We start from the raw sequence: 21,555 nt of genomic DNA, 5'->3' as shown, positions 1-21,555 counted from the left end.
GCTTTTCTGGAGCTCTTGTCACACAGGTACATGGCACTCTCTCACAGTTTTCCTTTCACTGCTTTCAGAGCTCAAATGCTTGCTCCTGACTGCCAAAGTGTGTCTAGTAGGACAAAGCTGTTCCACTGTGGCCCATCAATCACCACAATGACTGGACTGGTAGTGGCTAAAGCAAAAGACTTGGCTCCGCTTGCTTCAGACTGCCAGTTCCCTGGGTTTTCTACAGGACTGGATTGCTGTCATACAACAGCTGCCGGGATTTCTCAGAAACAGTGAAAATTCAGCACTTGAGTTTTATGAAATGAAAGTCACTGCTTATTATTCTGGCAACCAGTCTGATTCTCCAGTTCTTCTGGCAACTAGACAACAATACTGACTGGAAACTCTGTACTGAGCTTATGCTATCAGCAAGTCAGCTTTCCCCTCACTCTATCAGTCAGCAAGAGCATTTATGGACTATTCCTATGATGTTTTGTCATGAGAATTCATCATACACCGAGTGTGCCACTGCTCCCCAGATAATCTGTGTGTGCAATCTATAACAACAATAGCCACTTTACAGTTAGACCTATATGTATACATCATCATGACATCTACATGCACAAAACAGGGAGATAATTAAGTAAATAAAACTACAGAAGAAAGGAGGAGGATAATACTCTGACAAGCATCATCATCAGTGCAGAACTGCTGCATGCGCATGTTATATAGAGCTGACTAGCACCTAGCTATGCCTGAGCCTTTTCCCCATAAATACGCTCTCCCAAAAACCTGCATATATTTGAGGAAGTCTATTTCTTCAGAAACTCATCCACTGCTTTAGTGTTCTCAGCTATTTTCTTCTAAAAGTATTGTACATGTTAAGCTGGGTCAAAATATTGATTCACAGCATGGCTTCAGCTAAATACCTGGAAGTGCATGTGTCAGAAAGCCTGGTGATAAAACTGGACAGAAATAGGAACTTCTCTCCAAACCAGGTGCTGAGAACTCTTGAAAAATACGAAGTAGAACACCAAGCAGGATTTACATTCAGAAGCTTAATCCTTCTGACCATGTCCTACATGCAAAATGCCCAAGTTTAACAGTCAGGCTGTTTTCTGTTCAGTAACACTTCCTCTGTAACTCGGGAATCTAGCAAGAGCAGGGGGCTTGTATGTTCATTTGCACCTCAGCATGCCATGCTGCAGAGGACACAGTTACCCTACATTCCATTTCTCCAAAAGGATCAAGGATCGCTATTTGCATGTTAGCAAGAATGATTAGCAACACCCTTCTGGAAGGAGAAAATGTTGGTGCTGAATACCCAGTGGTCACTCCACACACCAGGGGTTTCAGAGAGGTTTGCTTCAGAGCAGTTCTTCCCTGTTCTTGTATCCCAGATGTCTATTAGCATTTGCAGCACATCAGATGTGCCCTGGAGTCTTGTCTTTCAGCTGGTGTTACACAAGTTTATGGGTGCCAAGGCTAGTCCAAAGCACAGTAAACAAGGACAATCGAGATTCACTTTAAAGTCAAATTCCTGAACAAAATTAGGCCTGTTCTTGTCTGAGTTGCTACTCCGCAGGATACTTTTAGAGGCCCAGATCCTAAAGACGTTCTTGAAAACATACAAAACCTTGGGAATCAGTTGGGCTAAGCCTGATGTACAATGTGAAGTTCTGTGAAATGCATAGAAAGTTCTCTACCTGTTTAGCCAACAAATCTCAATATGACTTGCAGCTGTTGGGGTTACCTTGTGTTTTGGAGAGTTTGCCAATCTCTGCTGGTAAGAAAGAAGAGAGCTCCTATCAAGGAGATACTTTGTCTTGATTTGGTTATTAGCTACATTTCTAGCTTAGGAAGAAATGCCTAATGCTCAAGGAGAACCCATCAGAACTTAATGAAGTAAGTTCAATTATTTGTATTAGACCAACAAATAAGACCATGTGAAAAAGTCATGTTCCTATATTAGTATCTGAGAATTTAAATCGGCTGATCTGGGAGAAATCAAGAAAAACAGCTTTATTCACTGCAACTGTGATGAAATAATGTTGATTTGAAATTGATTTGAAATTCTCTGTCCCCTTATACTTACAGTTGCCATGCGAAATACTGATAGGCTCAGAATCTTCTGGGAAACCAGCCCCAGCAAAGTGTAGCAGTGTGAAATATAGCAGCAAGGCTTCTGACCTCATAGTAGTTCAGCTGTGAGGCTTCACTTCTTCACTTCACCCTGTGGAAGACAAACAAGAATTTAAGCACCTTCTGATGAATCAGTTTTAAAGAGTCAATGAAAAGTAGAGGGAGCTTTTCCTCTCCTCAAGCCTCTCACTGGATCTGAGGATGCATGTTGTGTTTCTCAGTGGAAACAGCCCTACTAGGCCAGTTCTTCTTTAGCCCACACCCTAGGAGTGCCACATCTTACTCAAGGATAGACTTAAGTACCTATGTGTTGCAAAGAATTTGCTACCTCTGCTGCTTATATGCAACAAAGACACTTCAACTCCTGCACTGATCAACAGCTGACAAGGGTTTTCCAAGAAATATTTTGTTTTCCCATTTGGCTTACATAATTAGATGATGACATGATGACACATACCATAAATAAAAAACCCCACACTACATTATTCTGCTTAAAAAGAGATTAAGGGCTATACTATGGGACTCATTCATACCCTGCAGAGCTGTGAATCAAGTGAAGAAACACTGAGAGAGTTCGATGGAGCATGCAGAACATGTCATTGGGTTTTACTACAAAAATATGTACCCATAAATTTAGGTGGTGCAAAACCAATACTCCAACTTGTGATAAAATAAGGGAGAAAAGAACAGTCCAAACCCAGTATTTTTTCCCCTGTGTTCCACTGACGCATTCATTCATTCACATTTCATGTACAAAAATATCCCTAAATCTTGAAGATAAAAGGAACCACCGGGACTTCTGGATACAGTGAAAGAAAACAGCACATAATACAGTAAATAGTTCATAATTCCCAGGCAAATTTCACAGAGACACTGATCTGCAGGGGAAATCAGTGCAAAAGTGGGGTTTTCTTTTCATCCCTTCCACAGTTTCAAACCTTTGATGCTGCCTGCCAAAGATTCCTTTTGAACAAAGCTATTTTACAGTAGTCTGTCAGTCATTCAAGATTTATGGGCAGAAAGTCAAACTTCATAACCTACATAGTCTTTGAAACTTAATTTGGCAAACAAAGTGCTAACTTGCCCTTCTGCAGCACTATTTAATATTAGATACCTACATTTCCTTTCATGATGCCAAAAAAAGCATTAACAAGTCTTGAGTGTTGGATTGTCATTTGTAATTTCGCAGACACAGCTGATTCCTCATTTTTTAACCAATTGAAAAACGTCACAATAATTAATATGCCTCATCAGATATTTGCTTTCAAATAAAATTTCAGTTCCTATAAATGGATTGGAACAGGGGCTCTGTTGCGAGGCGATAGAGTCCATAAGGACCGATGATTTATTATACCCCGTGTTAGCCTATTATTATTTCAACACACAAATTGGAAATCTGGCTGATTCTCTATTTCTATTAACAAAAATAACTGAGAGACAGAGTTAGACTGAGACTGGAAAAAAAAAATGTAAGGCAGTGACTGACACCTTAACTGAACAAAGTGTCAGATGGGTGGCAAAGGATAAAAATAGCAAGAATAAATGTGACACAATGCAGACACTGTCTGTCTATTATACCTTATAGAAGAATGCATACTAGAAGATACATAGAAGCCCCAGGAGAAGCATTTCCATCTAGCACTGGTTAGGCCAATAGGTGTGTATGATTACTGACACAGCTATGTCTGCCTGCAAACACTTTTCTCTACCTGATTCCTCCATTTGTCTCTTTAGTCACCTCTTACATTTTCTCTTGACTGCTAGCTCTCTGGAGTAGGAACTGTTTCTTTCTATTTGTTGTCATTTGGGGCCCTTAGGAATGCCCAAAGTAGAAATAAGCAGCAGAAGTAAATGACATGCTTGGAAACACAGTTTCCCTCAAGAAGTGTTAATTAAAAGTAAGACATACACATTAAAGGGGCTTATTCCTTTAACTCTATGCAATTTTTCAAAATGTCACTTTGTTGCTCAAAACATTTTGCCCCTGTAAGTACACTGCAAAGTGAAAAAACAAAGTACCTTAATACACAAAGAGATTGAAATTCTTTCCCCCTTGAAATTCCTACAATCCAATGCAGAAATCTTTTCTGAAATGCACATGAGGAACAACTGTTTAATGGGAAGAACATATCAAGCAATCCAAATCTTCCACTTAAACTGTATTCTTGCACAGTATTAGTCTGCAGGCTGACAATTCAAACCACTTGGCCCACAATGAGACTCTGGAGCATAAGAATAGCTGCTTTCTGTTACTCCCTATCAGCACATAATCGACTATCTAACAGTGTGTATATGCTGTGAGGAAAGCATCACAGTACCACAGACATAAGTCTACTACTACCCTTTAGAGCTTGAAAAACTTTTCCCATGGGTGATTCTGCACCATCACTCCCTGCTTCTCATTCAGATGTGTACTGCTCCATGTAAATACATATGGGAAACAGCTTCCAGGAAAATGAACAATGACCAGCACACTTACTTTGTGATTTCATGTAAATGTTATCAGGCCAGATCTGTTTTCTTTTACCTGAAAAAAAAATGAATTGCAAAGGAACTGACATAACTTGCTAGGTTTTTAAGCATATGAAATTCTCTGATGCTCTTAAGGGGATTCTTCTGGGGAAGAAAAGAGGGAGAAGAGAGGAAAAAAGTATAACTCTCTGTTGTTCTAATGCCAACATAATTGCTCAAATTCATACAAATTACATGCAAAATGTAATTTGATCTGTCAATGATTCGAGTAGACTACACATATTTATCAATGCCTGTGCCCATAAATTAACACTGAGGAGGACTCAAGTTGCATCCAAAGGCAGCTTTTCACTCAGAGATAATTATTCAAACATAATGTTACTTTTGCAGTTCTTACAATGGTGGAATAAGCCATACCAGCTCAGTGGAATTTCAGGAAAGTGATGATTCGAGAAGGTCACACTTATTTTTGGTACAATTTTCCCTCTGGTTGGGCTCCTGGGAGTGATGCAAATGTTCTCACTTGCAACTGTGCTGAAACTACTTTCTAATCAGAAGTCAACGCAGTGTCTGATGAAGCACGAGCAGTTAGGCAATGATGCGAGTACAGGCACTGTCTCCAAATTTGAGTTTTGCAAACATGAAAAGAGAACTCTCCACCTTCCATGGAAAGATCTGAACTGCAGTTCAATCTGGCCTGCATTAAGCCATACTGGTTGATAGAAAACTGGCTCTGAGAACTCCAGTTCTCCGTGTTCAGAACATTACTACTAGTAATGTTCTAACATGGTTAGTACTCTCCTTGAAAGAATCTGGTGGTGACAAGAAGAATGAGTTTTGGTGGTCTTTTATGACCATGCATGCTATTGAAATACAGCCATGCAAATGCTTAAGGACATATTTTAAAATCTATGCCTAATGCAATGACTTGTAGCCATTGAGTTGGCAGAGTATATCAGATTTCTTCCAAGGTTCAAAAAAACCCACAAATAACCTTTTTGCATTCCCAAGACCAATGGAAATACAACTTTATACTTTGGTGCTGGTGCTCTGATTCTTCTTTCTGAAGCTGATGGTTTCAAATACCTATGTAAGACATCTTGTTGTGGCTAATTCTGTGCTTCCCTCCTTTTTTCATATTATATTATAAATAAACCATATGATCTCTTAATGTATATAGAAATAAAAGTTTTGCCCTCTTAGATGGAATAACTCCCTTTTTGTACACATCAGCCCAAAGAGGAACCACTTCTAAGTAGGATGTTTAGGTACTAATGCAGTAAGTTGCTATTATTCCTATTTTTACTTACTCAGAGTCTATGTATACATATACATATTCATATCCATATATCACTCCCATATAAATGCTGGACTTAGGGTCATTTAATTTTGTAAAATTCATGTTGTTGGCACGAAGGAGTTCCTGAAGCTAAGAATGTAATGATAATTTCAAAAGATGTAGAAAAGCTGAGCCTGATATTTTTAGCATTTACAACAGTCTGGGTGGAAGTGCATATAGAATGGCTCCTTGACCAAGGAATTGATTACATGGCTTCTGCCATAATACGGTAGTAACTAGGTTATTTTACCCATGGCTTTTAAGTTCCAGAATGGTTATACAAATCCAATGAAAAATCTAAACGAAAGAGCAAACTTCCTGGTAAACTCCATGAAAGTGCAAGGTCAGATTGGATCTTGAGATCAAATTTAACAGCAACAGCAGTGACTGCGTACATACATTTTTAACTATTGAAAGGGATGCTCTTCCATAGTAGAAAATCTCCCACGTTGCTGCTTTGGCCTCACTGTATGTTCAGCTAATCCCAGTGTAGCTCCAAGCAAAATCAAAGTATGCAACCATGTCAGAATTTTCCCATGGCATAGTAAGCCTGCTCAGTAATGGCTGGATCTTGTTATATTCACTTTTTACAAACCTTCTTTTCACCATGATGGGCTGTGTTCATACGCGGCAGCTGCACTTCGATCCACAAATTACGAAGCTTAATGTGAGAATTACCAGACAAAATTTAATGGTCTGTGCTATGCATGAAGCAGGACCAGAAACCCTAGCAGCCCTAAAAGTTCATGACTGCCTTAAAAAAGCTATTTTGTTTTTACAAACATGTAGTATTAACTTTTTCTTCAGAAGGACAGTCCAGCAAGAAGGAACAGCATTTAACCAAACAGTGAGGAAATTAAAAAGTAAAGCCAGATGAATTTGAACTCTTACATAAGGAAAAAATACATGACTGGCAAAGCAGCGGCCTATGCAAACTGGTCCTGCAAACACTCAGCAAAGAGCCCTTAGAATCATATGCAGCAAAACCCATTAAAAAACAGGGAAGAAACCAATTTGATTTGCATAACAGAGGTAAAAAGATTGGACATTCTCCTGGGGTAAAAGCTTTAAAGGCACATAAGTGATTTAGGAACCCAAGTCCTACTTTAGTGTCTCATCAAAAGAAACTTAGAGAACAAGATTTACCCCCACAAAAAAGGCATGTGTTGATCTATACAGCACAGGTTTGCTATGCTGAAGGCAGAGTGCAGAAACCAGTTGGACAGCCTGACCGATGCTTCCTGCTATGGTACAGATTTGCCATAAGATGCTGGCAAGTATCCTTCAACTCTTTGGCTAAGCCTTTGGAAATCTCTAAGTGGAAAACACCATTCGTTCTATTTAGCCCTTTAAATTCACAGTTCACAGAAAGTGAAAGACAAGAGTTCTGTACAAGTCAGAGGAAGGAATTAGGAATAATGCAACAACAAAAACAAAAAGAGAGGAATACAACCTGAAGGCTGCAGCTTCTGGAGAATGAGGAAAGTTAGGCCAGCACAGCAGAGCTGTTCAGGAGAGCATCCTTTGTCTATGCCTGTCTGGGTGGTGGATTAGCTGCTGCTCAGCCACCTCGCACGGATGCACCAGGCAGCATAAAGGATCATAAAAAATGCCCACGTCGAGCGGTGCCAAGGGGAACAGACAGATGTGAGCAAACAGGAGCTCAGTGAGTGCTTGGGGAGCTCAAGAGAGTTGAAACACAAGTGGCTATCAGCAAGACACAGCATGGAGTGCCAGACATTACAACTGAATTGGCACATGGTAGGACATTGCCTGGGATGGACAGCTTTTTCGCCTGTGTTGTCCTTTCTCTACTGATTGCTGCTCAGTCACCTGAATGGTGGTGCAGGTGGCCACAGAGACTTAATGCCAGCTCAATGCCCATCACCACTACCAACTTCCAACATCTTTTTGTGACTGATGATGCAGTCATCATTTGTCTTTCCTCTCCTGTTCTGCTCCTGTTGTCTCTACAGCTGGCCATTCATTTCATGTGGCCAAAAAACCACTCTAGCACTTCAGGTAGCTGGCCCTTATGCCAGACAGGCTGGTACATGAACACATTGGGGTAATCACCTGCACTCCTTCAGATCTCATGGTAACAAGGGATTGCTCCTGAACGCTGGTGAGAGGAGAGAGGCAGTGCCCAAGGGAAGCCCCCACCTGTATGGCAACACTGTTGACCCCAAATTAAGTGTATAAAGCACACACTCTCTCATCTTTGGTGTGTGTCAAAAAGTTTTCACTGACTGTAAGAGGACTGCATGGGTACCCTCTGCTAACATGCTTTACTAGCACTTAATTGGATTCAGTACTGCTTACTCATTGCCCAGCTGCTGTGGGCTGCATGCCAGGCATGACGATTAGACCCAAGGGAAAGACACCAATGAGAGTGATTTTGCCTCATATAGTAAGCAACAGCATCCACCTTCATTAAAAAGAATAATACAAACTTCATTGCCAATTTGATGAAACACAGATACATGGACCATGCAGGTTTTCCAACCAAGACTTGCAAAAGTGCATGTCTACAATAAAATTTTAACCAAAATACAAAGTATTTTCACATAAGTTTCAGGGACACTTGCTTATTTTGTTCAGATTTGTGCAAACCTGAGTCTATACCAGCTTTGCTCTCCCCTCATTTGCACCTTTACAAGGTCATATCTCATGTACAATAATGTCAGCTATGATATGTAACATCACTACCTCTCGCCTCAGTAAGTGACAAACTGAAAAGATTTGGACAACCCCCAGATAGCAGTGATGAGCCTCGGCCTGTCGAACGGTAGTAGCAGGTGTCAAGTCAGTAGGCAAAACTCAGCATGCTTAATGCTGGCAACCTGTCCTGTCAAGATCCACATTGCTGCTCCATCCAGTGTAGCACAAAGGGAAAACGTAAAGAACAAATGGAGGCCTAAACAGACAAAACCTTCTGCTGACCTGAGTGAGACATCCCCGATGACTGCCGCGTTAATAGGATGCTGCTGTTCAGAGAGGGAACAGTCAGATGGAAGATGAACATCTCCCAGATGGAATTAGAAGCATCTCAGGCCTATCGATTTTGGTTGTAACCTTTACGGTAAACAGTCCACAGGGGCCTCATCAGCCACCTGTTCAGTGATATTTGCATTGAAATATAGAGCCAACGCAAATGAGAAAATGGCCACAGTTCCTCGCTAAAGCATCTGCTCTAGCAAGATGCATCTCTCTGTGCATCACCAGTAGCAGCAAAGGCAAGGTTTTAAAGAAAGGGGTAATGCAGTGGCCCTAGCTCTTTCACACAGCACCAGAATAACAAATGCTCCATTTCTCATGATGCTGATAGTAGTGGTATTATATCATGCAATATTTCACTTTCTAATAATTGCTCAGTTTTATACTGAAATCAGGCTTGCCAAAACTGGGAGGAAAGCCATCTGTGCCTGAAGGATGACTGCCAGAAACATTTGCAATTTTATTTTGGGGTTATAAACCTGCAAAATGGAACAAAAGCAATGCCTAAATAACCTCTTTCACTCAACACCCTCAAATCACAGAGAGCAATAGACCTAACTCTGTAACAGCTTGGTCAGTCATTACAAAGATGTCTTTATTATTTTTAAAAGCCTCACTCAATTTAAGAGATAAAAATAGGTCTATTGATTATTTGCAGAACTTCAGCAAAACTATGTCAAGATTCTGAATTGATTTAAGAGCTAAATGTAGGAATCACTGCCTTTTGACAGGAGAGAACACCATCTCTAATATATACTTAGCTGTTTCATCTCAGCATTCTTAATAGAAAACAGATACACCACCAGCAACACCATTACTCTCCCCAACCCTCATTTTGCTTGGGAAATATCAGTGCCAGTCAACTGACCTTCCATTCCCTCATCTGATGGATGGAATAAAAATTATGTAGCCACAGGTGACTCAAAGCTGTAATGTGTCCTCCCTTTGTTTTCCTCTCCTTTTGGACAACAAAGGTAAAAAACAAAGTCTGGTACAAATGTCACTGACTGAAAGTTTAACACAGCCCTGCAGACACTGTCTCAGCTGCCACATGCCTGCTGTAAACATAACATTAGGATCAGGTAGTTATCTTAATTCTTACAGCTCAGTTAACTCAGTTTCCTGCAGATACTTAGCATTTGCTTCCTTTCACTACTAGTACATACTTAAATGGATTGCAGCCCTTCTTCACCCTCTATCCAGAAGGAAAAGCTCATTTCCAGCCTTTTTACATCAGCGTAACAGATCAGATTGATATATAATGGCATAGGTTAACTTGGAAGCAAAAGTTAGGATCCTATACAACACTGCAAGGACATGTAGCGATAGGACACAGGAGAATGCTTTCAAACTGTTACCCAGAGCAATTCTGGATGCCCCATTCCTCGAAGTGTTCAAGACCAGTTTGGATGGGACTTTGAGCAACCTGATCTAGTCGAAGCTGTCCCTGCCTCTAACAGACGGTTGAAATGAGATGAACTTTAAGGTCCCTTACAACCCAAACTATTAAATGATTGTATGATTTTAATTCCACTGTGTTTAAAGCTTAATGTAATCACAAATATTCTCCTTTGCTTTTTTTAATGCAAGAAACATTCAAGCACTTAAATATGAACCCTGGCTGTATTCTTCAGGATGCTTGTCCCATTCATTTGAAATTAAAATGTCCATGCTTTAATGCGATCTTCACATTTAAGTCAGCTGTTAGTCAGAGCACACTGCTTACCTGTTGTGCAATTTGGCCAGTTCTGTCCCTAAAGCCATTTATGTAAAAATCTACTCATTAACCTGTCTTCATTTACCTTGAGTGAAATAGCAAGTTTTGTCGGGGTATTTTTTCAAAAGGCACCAATCAACTTAGTTATGAAGTGTTTTGACACAAACTACGTATCTACTCTAAAATGTGAATAAAATCTATTGCAACATTACATATGCTCAAGAACAGACATTATCATTTTCATATTAATTGTTCCAGCTGTGGACAACTCAAAAATACTTCACCCTGACAGTCACCTCTGGAGAGTCCACCACTTGTTCCACACTGAAATAGTCCAGTTATGGCAGGAAAACTCAGGTCAAATCTCAGCATTATATTCTGGGGAAGGATGCTCAGCACAAGGACACATAGATACACTGTAGTCAGGCAATCTGAGTACAACAGAAAGAAAAGAGGGGAAGGTGTTTCCTTCTGGAAACCTGGTAAACTCTCCAAGGTAAATTATGTTTGCCTCTGATGGATTTTTAAAAAAAATCCAGATAAGCAAAGAGTTCTTAAGATGTATTTATAATTTTAGTCCCTAATTTATTTATGAAATCAGTTTTGTAAGGTTTCTCTACACCTTAAAGAAAAGCATGAAGGAAGAGCATGAAATAGATTACTACTACAACAATGTCCAAAAATGAAAAATGCCCACAAAACAAATGGGGTCCCGGAGGGAAAATTTTAAAATAGTTGTGGATAGACACAGATGGGGGAAAAACCAGAAGACTCCGAGTACTAACAAAACAATCAAATTAACTAGGAACACTGTCTCTCAGCACCACCTCTGAAATCTGTCTCCTTCAGACAACCATCCACTCACATGTGCCTATATCATCATAGACATTCACCCAAATTTAAAAGGCTGAGATATCAAAGGAAAGGTTTTCTTTTGAAACTTTAGAGAAATTTCATAGATCTCTATCTTTCATGATTACTCTGCATTGCCCAATGTTTTTTTGCTGGTATTTTTGGAAACCTGGAAGGAAGAGAATAAATCTAACTCTGAGACAGAAAATCTATGTAGTTTGCTTTCCCTCTGAGATGAGCACAAGGCTTACCATAATCCAGTTCCTGCAGCTTGCTAGTAATTGCCAGACACAAGTGGCAAACTCTGAGCTTTACTTTGCCTAGATTCATGCCCAATAAATTCCTGAATTTTACATCATATATAATCCAAACAGCTTTTTGGATAAGTTAATACAAGAAAGTAACCTATCCTCAAGAATGCCTTTCAGTAAAGAGATCACCTCAATATGCCACCATGACATCTTTTTCACTCTGCTCTTCATTCCACCACTTCAGAGTTATGAAGAAGACAGAAGGCCTAGCAAGAAGTCCACACATACCTAAGAAAAATCCTGTTTCTAGGATAGTGTTGAGACAAATGATACTGTTAACCTGGACATAAGATTAATTACTGTAATTCAGTGTCTGTGAAGGGAAAATACCATATGCAGATATAATCAATTAACCTCTGAATATAAAAATCACAATTCTGTAACTAATAGAACACTGCAAGATAATTTTAATTACTGAGTTGAGAGAAAACATGAAGTATCTGATGTGATTGCACGGGCAAACTTAAAATTGAGGTGGTGTGGGTCAGAAAAAATAAGAAAAGATATTACAGTTAGCGATGAGCCCCTGTACCACAAAAATACACTACTCTCTTCTCCTGACAGAATTCACCCACATACTAAAGAATACAAGCATCCTCACACATTTGTTTCACACCTGCTTCTTACCACAGCATTAGGGAATTAGAGCAGTATATAAAAGGAAGTCAAAGCAGTATTGACAAATGGCCTGTAGTACAAATTACAAAAGCAGTAGCTCTGTTACTATTTGCTTTGCTTCTTTAGACAAGCTGTGGAGAGAAAGGTTCAGTGTAGCAAGAGAGAACAAGCCCACTGAGTATGACTGCCTGAATGGGGCATGATGGATGAGCTTCCTTGCAGATAGGAAAAACCACTAATCTGTTCTCTGGCTCATTGCTAGAGCAAGGCAAAGTCATTCTTTTCTTCTGCGGGAAATAACCTCTGCCTTTTCGACACCATGCGCAGAGTTTTTGCAAAGGGCAATCCAGAGTGTCACCCAGAGGAGACAGCAGCCTGTTTCCAGGTCCCACACTACGGCAGCCTCAGCTATGCAGCCTAAAACCCCGAAGCAAGACAAAGATGTTTCTATATTGCTTGTGCTTCCTGTGGCTATTTTAGGAATGATTGGCTGCATTCAGGTTTCCACTACAAATAATGAGATACACACAGGAAGAGAAGTCAATTTTCACGGCACTAGCTTACAGCTAATGACTGAAACTGGAAACATCACTTCTAATATTCCAGATAATTTTATGGTGTTGAAAAAACCTACTCTGTGCACAACAAACAGAATGTAGGTATCATCCCAGCAACAAAATAACATCCACCAGAATCAGGATGGGAGGACTCTTGCTCTGTGGTTCACTGAAGAAAGTGTGACTCTAATGGAAATACTAAGGCTTTCTCAGACAAGCAAAGACTTATTCCCAAACCTCCTCCTCCTCTCTCCCATATCCTGCAACTTCATTCCATAATGGTGGTCAACACAGGAAAAGCAATGATTCATTAGCAGACTGCATCTAAGTGAATTCAGCAAAACCGCTTGATGGGTAGTCACAGACAGCTAAGGGTTTTTAACAAGTCTGCCAGGTGTTTTTGAACCCAAAAGAATCCTTCCGAGCTTGCCTGACAGAACAGAAATTCCTGTGCAGGAACCAGGAATGCAAGAAGACTGCATAGCTGACAAACTGCTGCTGTTATTTCTAACTCTGCACTTCTGCTGCTTATGTGATTTATATCAAATGCTGCAGAGAGAGTTTCCTCTAACTCTAAGTTGGTCTCCATAATGTGGACATAAAGCTGCCAGGAGCTGATCTACAGCCAACACCCAAATTCCTGCCAGCATCTGCAAGGGAAAAAATGCACAAAAGACAGTAGTCCAGAAAATTAAATTATTCTTCAATGAAACTTAAGACTGTATGCAATTACTGTGCTGAACCCAATAGAAAAGACTGAGGAGATGCAGGTAGACATCAAGGTGTGATGTTCTCAACTGGACTCCAATCGTGCAACCCTCTGTCAAGCCTTGCCCACATGTATGAACAATGTCTTACAGACTGTGCTTCCCTGCACCATAGAGCAGTGAGTCTCCAGCCCGCAGCACAGTCGAACAGCAGTTACAAGTAAAGGGCATTGGGTTTCTGTTTATGCCAGTGAAAATGCTGACACTGACATCTGCTAGATTGTGGAGTACTGATTCCCACCAGACTTCAGAAAGACCTGTAGCTCTTCTACAGCCTGTACAATCACGGATGATGCTGCTTTACCTATTTATAAGCCTTCCAGTTACAGAGAAATGTATATATTCAATACTTTCATCCTCATAAAAGTATGCATATTTAGATGAAGACTTAGTTAAATTCTGCTAAGTTTACGTGGGTTTTGGGCAAAGTCTCCCATTTAATGTTAGGAAATGGAAATAACCACATCCAAATTTCCTGTGAAATATAATGTTATACCTAATCTTTAAAAAGAAGAAATTCTTTTTAAGAAGAAATATTTTGGTTTGATTTTTTGCTTTTTTAGAGAAAGCAAATCAGATGGACTTGATCATATTCCAAAATATTTCTTCTAGTTAAAATTTCCTGTGAGCAATTCAAAAGAGAATTATTCTTCTGTGGTAAACATCACTACACCAACTTCAAATAAAATACATTCTTGGCACATGGATGCCCCTATTTTCAACATGTGCTAGTGAAAAAGTCCATTTTGCAGTGTCTATGTCCATATACATTGATAATTTCTGGTATCCTGAACAACAGGACCAATAACACCTAAAGAGTATACTGTGGCTCAAGAAATATAGTTTTTTTCAAAGACTTCTCTCAATGACTTGCTGCAAGAAAGAGGTCTGAAGAACATAATTTCAGGCATTTTCCCTCTTCCGATAGAAAAAATGTAACTTTGTAAGAAAAAACTTGACCTATAAAATCTTTACTAGAAGCTCTGAGAGACCTTGTTATTCAATACCTGCATTACCTCAGGATGGTCAGCAATAGCTTTTTCTAGACACCAGCCATAGATGTATCTTGATGAGACAAACTGCCCAGAACTTCTCCATGCTTTCACAAAAATTTCAGAGAGGAGAAAGACCTTTACTTATTTCACTTACCAGTAAGCTTTACTTACTGCATGTGAATTTAGAAACATGTCCAGCCCTGGAAAACATGGCAGTCTGAGAACATGCTGAAGAAAATTTTATTTAAAAAACCTGCAACACATCAACATTGAGTACGTTCTTACATATTAAAAACACTGAAGAAAAAAGGTGTGAATTCATTAATAATTTGCCTCCTTGAATACTGGTGCCTACCACAACACCATTCCTCCATGTAGAGGTAGTAAGCAATTTTTTTCCCTCAAAAAATTACCATTTTTTTTCCCCTGGCATCCTTAAAAGTATTACTTACTGTCCTAGGCAGGAAGAAACAACCTGCACAGGATCTGCATGGAGGAGCACGCAGACGGGAGGGGCAACACAAACCTGTGACCAGCAAGAGCAAATTGTAAACTGGAAACGGTCCATGATAAACTCTTTCTATAAAAAACGGAAGAAATTTGTGAAACTGAAAAGTCTGATGCCTCCATCATAAAGTCTGTGAGGAAAGCTTGTATGCTTCCTTTCTGAATCCTAAAGAGCTCCTCACAACCCCTTCCCTTCCCGGCACTTACATATAGCATCTCTCTCTCATAAAAGGACTTGGCTTTCCTCATGCAAGAACAGATCTGGCTTTTCTTAAACCAGAACAGATTCCTCCCCTTGTTCACACACCCTTACGTTCCGCAAAAGCTGAGAACATTATTTCTGCTACAAGCTCATGGGGACAGATTGTATCTTCCCTCCTTTTTTGGACAGCTTAAAGATTGCTAATATGTCCCATAAATAAAAAACAGAACTTGATGGTCAAAGGATGACTAAACTTGGAATATATCTTTTAATGTACATTTTAATAAAGCTGACTTGTGACTTAATTTCTCTTAGCTCAATGCAGATAAGCTCTGAATGCAGGTATTAAACAGTAAAACCAGGACAGAGAGATGTGGTCACCTTCTCCCAGGAGCCGGGCAATTAAAAAGATGGAGAGCAAGCTTCGTGTTCCTGGAGCCCATCAGGCATATGCCTTCTTTTTCCATCATGGAGACAGATCAACTGTCATGCTCTTTTTAGTCGACAGAGCCAGACACTCTCCCTTCCCCATACCTGCCAAGGATAACTGTTTTCCTCTGCCAGGAACAACGCGCACTGCCCTCTTGTGTGTTCCCCAAGGGCAGGACACAGTCATCCAGAAGAATTTTGCCTGACTGGAAACGCAAATGAGGACAGAAATCTTTTCAGCACAACTTACACTTCAGTCTCTTCTCTTGCTCTGCACGCTTAGAAGGACACGAGGTCAAACATATGAGGACAAAAATGCTAAGCCATGCATCCCCTGAAGGGTCCTCCTGCCCAGTTCTCTAGTAGGATTGATTGTACCACAATGAACCAACACACACAAACTATAAAAAACCCTTTCATTTCCAATATGCTGTTTTTAAGGTATTTACAATGTAAACACAGACAAAAGGTATGCTCTCTTTTATGACAAGACTACAATAAAGCAGCTCTAATTAGCAACACCAGATATGGCATCAGAGGTAACACAGTTTTCAATGCAACAGTAAGAAACTTCTCCTTTGAGCTTATTTAGCAGCAAGCAGATATCCACCTTTCCTTCTTCTTATACTGTTTTCTCTTTGACTCTGTAAATCTATACAATAGATGAATTGATGATTTCCTGCAACAGCAGTATGATTACAGCTTGCTGCTTTGTCATAAACCAATCAATCAAACATCATCTACAGTCAAGCGATGTCCTGCATCAGCTGAACAAAAAAGCGCAATGCACAGTCCTATCAATGCCATAATTTCTATTGCTGGCTGGACCCTCCTATAAGCTAGAAGACTGTAACCTACTTTATGACTGCCCTTGTCGCAAAAATAAAGTTTGGGCTACAACCCACGTGGCAAACTACTGCTTGGGATTAAATCAGTGCTACCAATAGAAAAAATTAGTATTTTCACCAGCAGAAGGTACTACTGTAGTAGAGCTCCTTTCTTTCCTCAATTTGTGTTTTACCCTAAGAATGCTTTGTGCTGTGCAATTTTTATTAAAAAAAAAAAAAAAGCCTTGTCTCAAAAAGTTTACAATCCACAGTTAACATACACATATGCAGATTTTTTAAATTTTTGCAGGTACAAGAAAAACTGTTCTCACATGCAATTCTCATGATTCAAATGTGTAAGTGGCCTTGTTCTTTCTCTAAGCAAACATCTGAGTTACTAAACTGCAAAAATATTGACAGCATTTCTGCAGCATAACACCATCCATAACTGACTTCCAATATTCCAAACTGCTCAGATCAGCATTTTGGGCTCAAAGAAATGCATTCAATTGCTGGTCTCCATCCTAGTACCAAGTCCTTAAAAACTGAATCATGCACACATGCACACATATGGGATGATTCATTTCAGTGAAAATAGTCAACTCATAATCACACATTTGTTTAGTTTTTCCATCGTTACCAACTCCTCAGTTGGAGTTACATCTTTTCTAGTTATATGTACACAAGTCACACAAATAACAAAAGAGTTGTTATTAAATCTCTTTCCTAAACAGATGTTAGAAACACTAATGTTTGAGAAACCTTGTGCAGGGTCTGGGAACAGTCTGCAGAATTAACCACTCAGTGTTGGTTCAATACCAAGAGAAATGATGACCCACTTATTTAGTTGTCTTATGAAAGATTTCCATCATTCTGACTAATCAATACAATTAAATTACATTTAATTATTAGACTCCAACATCTGGGCTTAAATGGAACAATCTAATCATTGCAACAAATTCACATTTAAAAGCAAACCTCAGTTATAATATCTTGGACAATCTGAAGGTTTAACATGCAAACAGTTACCAAATTATACAACTAAAAGAATATGGTTTCACTCAAGAGTAATTAAGTTTAAATTACAGCAGTAATGAAGAGCAAGATATCAAACGTTACCTTTCTTTTTTAAAGAAAGAAAGAAAAAAATTCAGTAGTGAAGAAGGAGAGTGTCATTAGTAACAGGGACAAAACAGAAGAGCAAGAACAGCCATCTCAACACATTAGAGCTTTCTGCTAAAGCCACAGTCGGATCTGGTACAATATAAACAGCAGCAGCCATTCCCTTGGGACTCCAATGTTGTGTGAAGCTACACGCAAAACACTTCATTGATGTCTCTAGAGGACCAGAGGAGGCTAAAGGTCTATTTTAGCTAACTACTCTAATCCTCCCATCGCCTCCTCCCAAACCAACACTTACCTTCTTCAACAACAGCCGCAGCTGAAAGCCTAACTATGCACTGCTTCGAGGATCTTGCACTTAGTAGAGCTCTGTAAGTTTAATTTCTAAGTAGAAGGTACTAAAATTAAACTTTATAAAGCTTACTAGTCTGTATCTTTGATAGCCAAAAGCAATGAAGACTACTGAGACACCATCAGGTCTCTCTGAAAAAAGTAATAAACACTATCACATCTCAGTCTTTGCATTGCTTACCACTTACTCCTCCCCCTCCCCTTATTTTGCTGACAGCAAGATGGACAATACATGAAAATTTGATTCTTGGTAAGCCGAGTAATGCAAATTAGCTTAATGAAATAGATGACTTTGTGTATGTCCCTTTGATACTGATTAAGCTCAAGTATCCACTCAGCTAATGACTAAAGCAATACCATGAGAGCTCTTGTGGAGGTGTCATAGCTATACTTCCTTTTTTTTTTTTTTTGAACAGTCCTTTACTCAGCATTTATTTCTATCTCAGATCCCCCTGGCCAGGAAAACAGGCCAGCTTCCCAATGGCAGAAAAAAGCAGTTAACAGCTTAAGACATGAGTGATGTAACATAAAAATCTGCAGATACTTTGCACAGCTTGGGCCTCAACATATAACGGAGATACGCCTTTGTGCCTCCAGTTTTCAAAGCACTAGTGTGCTGCAAGGGGCTGCTTTGACTCTGTAATTATAGCCATCTTAATAATGATCTGTTCGATGGCTGCCTACTGCTGGTGCCCAGACAGTTTAATCACTATGCATTCGGCTGTAGAGAACTACCTATCCATCCTGTCATTTGAAACATGGGACATGTTGTGTGAAGGCGGTGTAAATGAGCTTCCTCTGAACTAGTTGGCTAATACACTTTCACCATTTAAAGCCTAAATTATAAAATAGACCAGTAAAAGTGATAATGCATTGCCTCTTATTACAAAAAGATGTTTCACCTCAGCTGCACTAGATGAACAGTCACTCCTACCAAGCCCATATATATTATTCATTGGGCACCAGCTGTGTGCTCAGCACTGTACAGACACACAGAGATGTGCTCCCTACTCCTGGGAAGCTTTTACAGTCTAAAGTAGTGGAGTTTGGCATTCATTCTGCCTGCAAAAATCCTATTGACTTCACTATGGGGAGTAGTCGCAGAAGCAGGTACTGAGGAAACTACTGTGAAGACTGACACAGAAGAGGTATGAATGTACATGAACATACATGCAGATGCAGAAAGACGATGCAGTGTTACAAGAACCAACAACCCTTTGTGCTGATGCTGGCTGCACCTTTTCACAGCCCACCACTATGTGGTTGCTGTCTTAGTAATTTAGTATCTTAGTATTATGATGCTTTCAAGGCAATCCTGATCCAGTAACATCTAATGTTGGAAGAAACAATATCCAATGTCCTACAGTGCCAGGGATTTGTTAGTACTTCTAGCTGAACACCAGGAGTGGGCCTAATGTGAGTGAGAACAAGAAGCACCACAACTTCCAAAATGTATTTTTGACTTAAGATGAAATCCTACTCCCAGATTCCTACAAAGATTTTCCACACTGAACAACTGAAGTGTCTGAAAGTATACTTCAATTTACACACAGTGGATGGAAGAACCTGGAAAAGAAATGGGGAAGAACAAGGCTAAAGTGGGGGAAAAAGGAAACAGATCTGAGTATAGGCTCTGGGAAACAGAACAAAGATAGTGAAAACTGGGAGCTAGAGGTTCAGACAGGTGAAGCAGGCTACAGAGGGAGAGCTGTCATGGCATCTGGGCGTGGAGGGAGAGAAATAACTGGCAAGTGGGAGACACCAAAAGATACAAAGATGAGAAGGACCTTTTAAAATGAATATAACTGTAAAAAGACTATAAGGCAAAAGGACAGATGCAGGTATGTGTAAAAGGATCTCTAGAAGTAAAGGAAGGCAACTGTGGGCAAACGGCAAAGAAAGGGAAAAGATTCAGAGGATTCCTAAGAAAATGGACACAAGAGAAGGACATCAGCTACACTGAAGGAATCAAAAAAGTAAGAAAACACATTGTTAAGGTCACTGTTGTGTATCACACTCCTTTTCATTTGGAGTCCATGCTTGAAAATTTGGTCTCTTGGGTGCACAATATTTTTGTTCCTTTACTAACTCATCAACTTTTTAATCTCTGAGAAGTATTCAAGAAGAGAGAATGATAGAAGGAAGTCTTCTGTTTACTGACTGATGCCAAGATTATTGGGATGTATTAAAAGAGGCAATGATGTTTTCCTCCCAGCAGCTGCCTCACAGGAAGGCTATAGGTATGAATACTGTAATTACATCAAAACACAGGTTCGTGGTTTGTGTCCTGTGGCTCACTGTAGGGTGAAAAGCCAACTCCTCAACACTTCTGTCAGCATCTCTCTGATCACAAACCATCTAAATCATTAAAGTACATCAAAAACTTGCTTAAATGCACTCTTCTATGTCAGCAATCACTGTATTTGTCTCAGAAATGGAATTTAATCATTAAAAAAAAGGAAAGTAGCTTTTAGATCATAGGTGGGAAGGCAGGTGGTCCACCAAACAACAGTATCACTTGTGAGATTCACACTGAAAATCCTGGAGACTTACTGAGCCAAGGAAATTTTGCCTATGCATGAGAACTGTCCTTATGCTTCAGAGATGAAGGATTTGGTGTCTGGGCCCAGCTCCCTGTGTGTATCTATGTGTGCCTTGATTTATATAGTCATCATGTCTGTTGCCTGAAGCACAGGGACTTGTCATAAAAACACATGAAAACCCTTCCTGCTGAGCACTTTCATACACCTCAGTTAGCAGCCTTGTTGGAGAGGACTGACAAATGGCCCACAAGAAGGGAAAAAGAATCCTAAATCTCATCCTAGAGTGGAAGAAGAGCAAGACAGAAGAAGGACAAAATTAGGGAAGAAGAAAAGGCAGAGTGAAGCGAATCTGCAAGAAATAAGAGGGAGCAAGGTTATATACAGAAAGCCCATGGGAGTTGGGTAGATGACCCTAAATGGAACAGGCCTCTATTTTCATACAGCTGCAAAGAAACATGCTTCCCATGAAACCATTATAAATCCCTCATCTTCAGGGTTGATTAAAAAATTGTAACTCAGCTGTTGCAATTTGTATCGGACTTGAATTTGGCAATCTCAGGCATCAAATCAATTCCAATTGAGAAGGGGACTCACAATGCTCCATTTTACAGCCTGAAATTGTATTTTCAAGGGTTTAAAATATTTTCTACACCACTACAAAGTGACAGAAAGATTAGGTTAATTTTTAAAATGACGGATCAGTTTAGGTCTCAGTAGAGTCAGTAGAAAGATTCCCATCATATTTATAAGATCCAGTTGGAAATACAGATGATGATCCTTCGGCATTTTCACTCTCAAAACCACCAAAAGTGAAAAAGCAACAAATAA

At 39.7% G+C, this 21,555-nt stretch overlaps 1 protein-coding gene across 6 annotated transcripts in view; it reads right to left on the bottom strand.

The window, feature by feature from the left end:
* The window catches only part of SEMA6A (semaphorin 6A), a 118,821-nt gene that overhangs the window by 66,238 nt on the left and 31,028 nt on the right, over positions 1 to 21,555 (bottom strand). For all 6 annotated transcript variants that reach the window (XM_027881535.1, XM_027881553.1, XM_027881544.1 and 3 more), the window contains exon 2: positions 2,075 to 2,212. In XM_027881535.1, the coding sequence (XP_027737336.1) occupies positions 2,075 to 2,174 (100 nt within the window). In that variant the 5' untranslated portion in view covers positions 2,175 to 2,212. The remainder of the gene's footprint in view (positions 1 to 2,074; positions 2,213 to 21,555) is intronic.

This window comes from Empidonax traillii, unplaced genomic scaffold (assembly GCF_003031625.1).
Source record: "Empidonax traillii isolate 1590-97213 ecotype Southwest subspecies unplaced genomic scaffold, ASM303162v1 scaffold7:size3022706, whole genome shotgun sequence".
In the NCBI taxonomy this organism is placed as follows: domain Eukaryota; kingdom Metazoa; phylum Chordata; class Aves; order Passeriformes; family Tyrannidae; genus Empidonax; species Empidonax traillii.
Note: the sequence above shows the minus strand (reverse complement) of the source record. Positions and strands in the feature narration are given on the sequence as shown.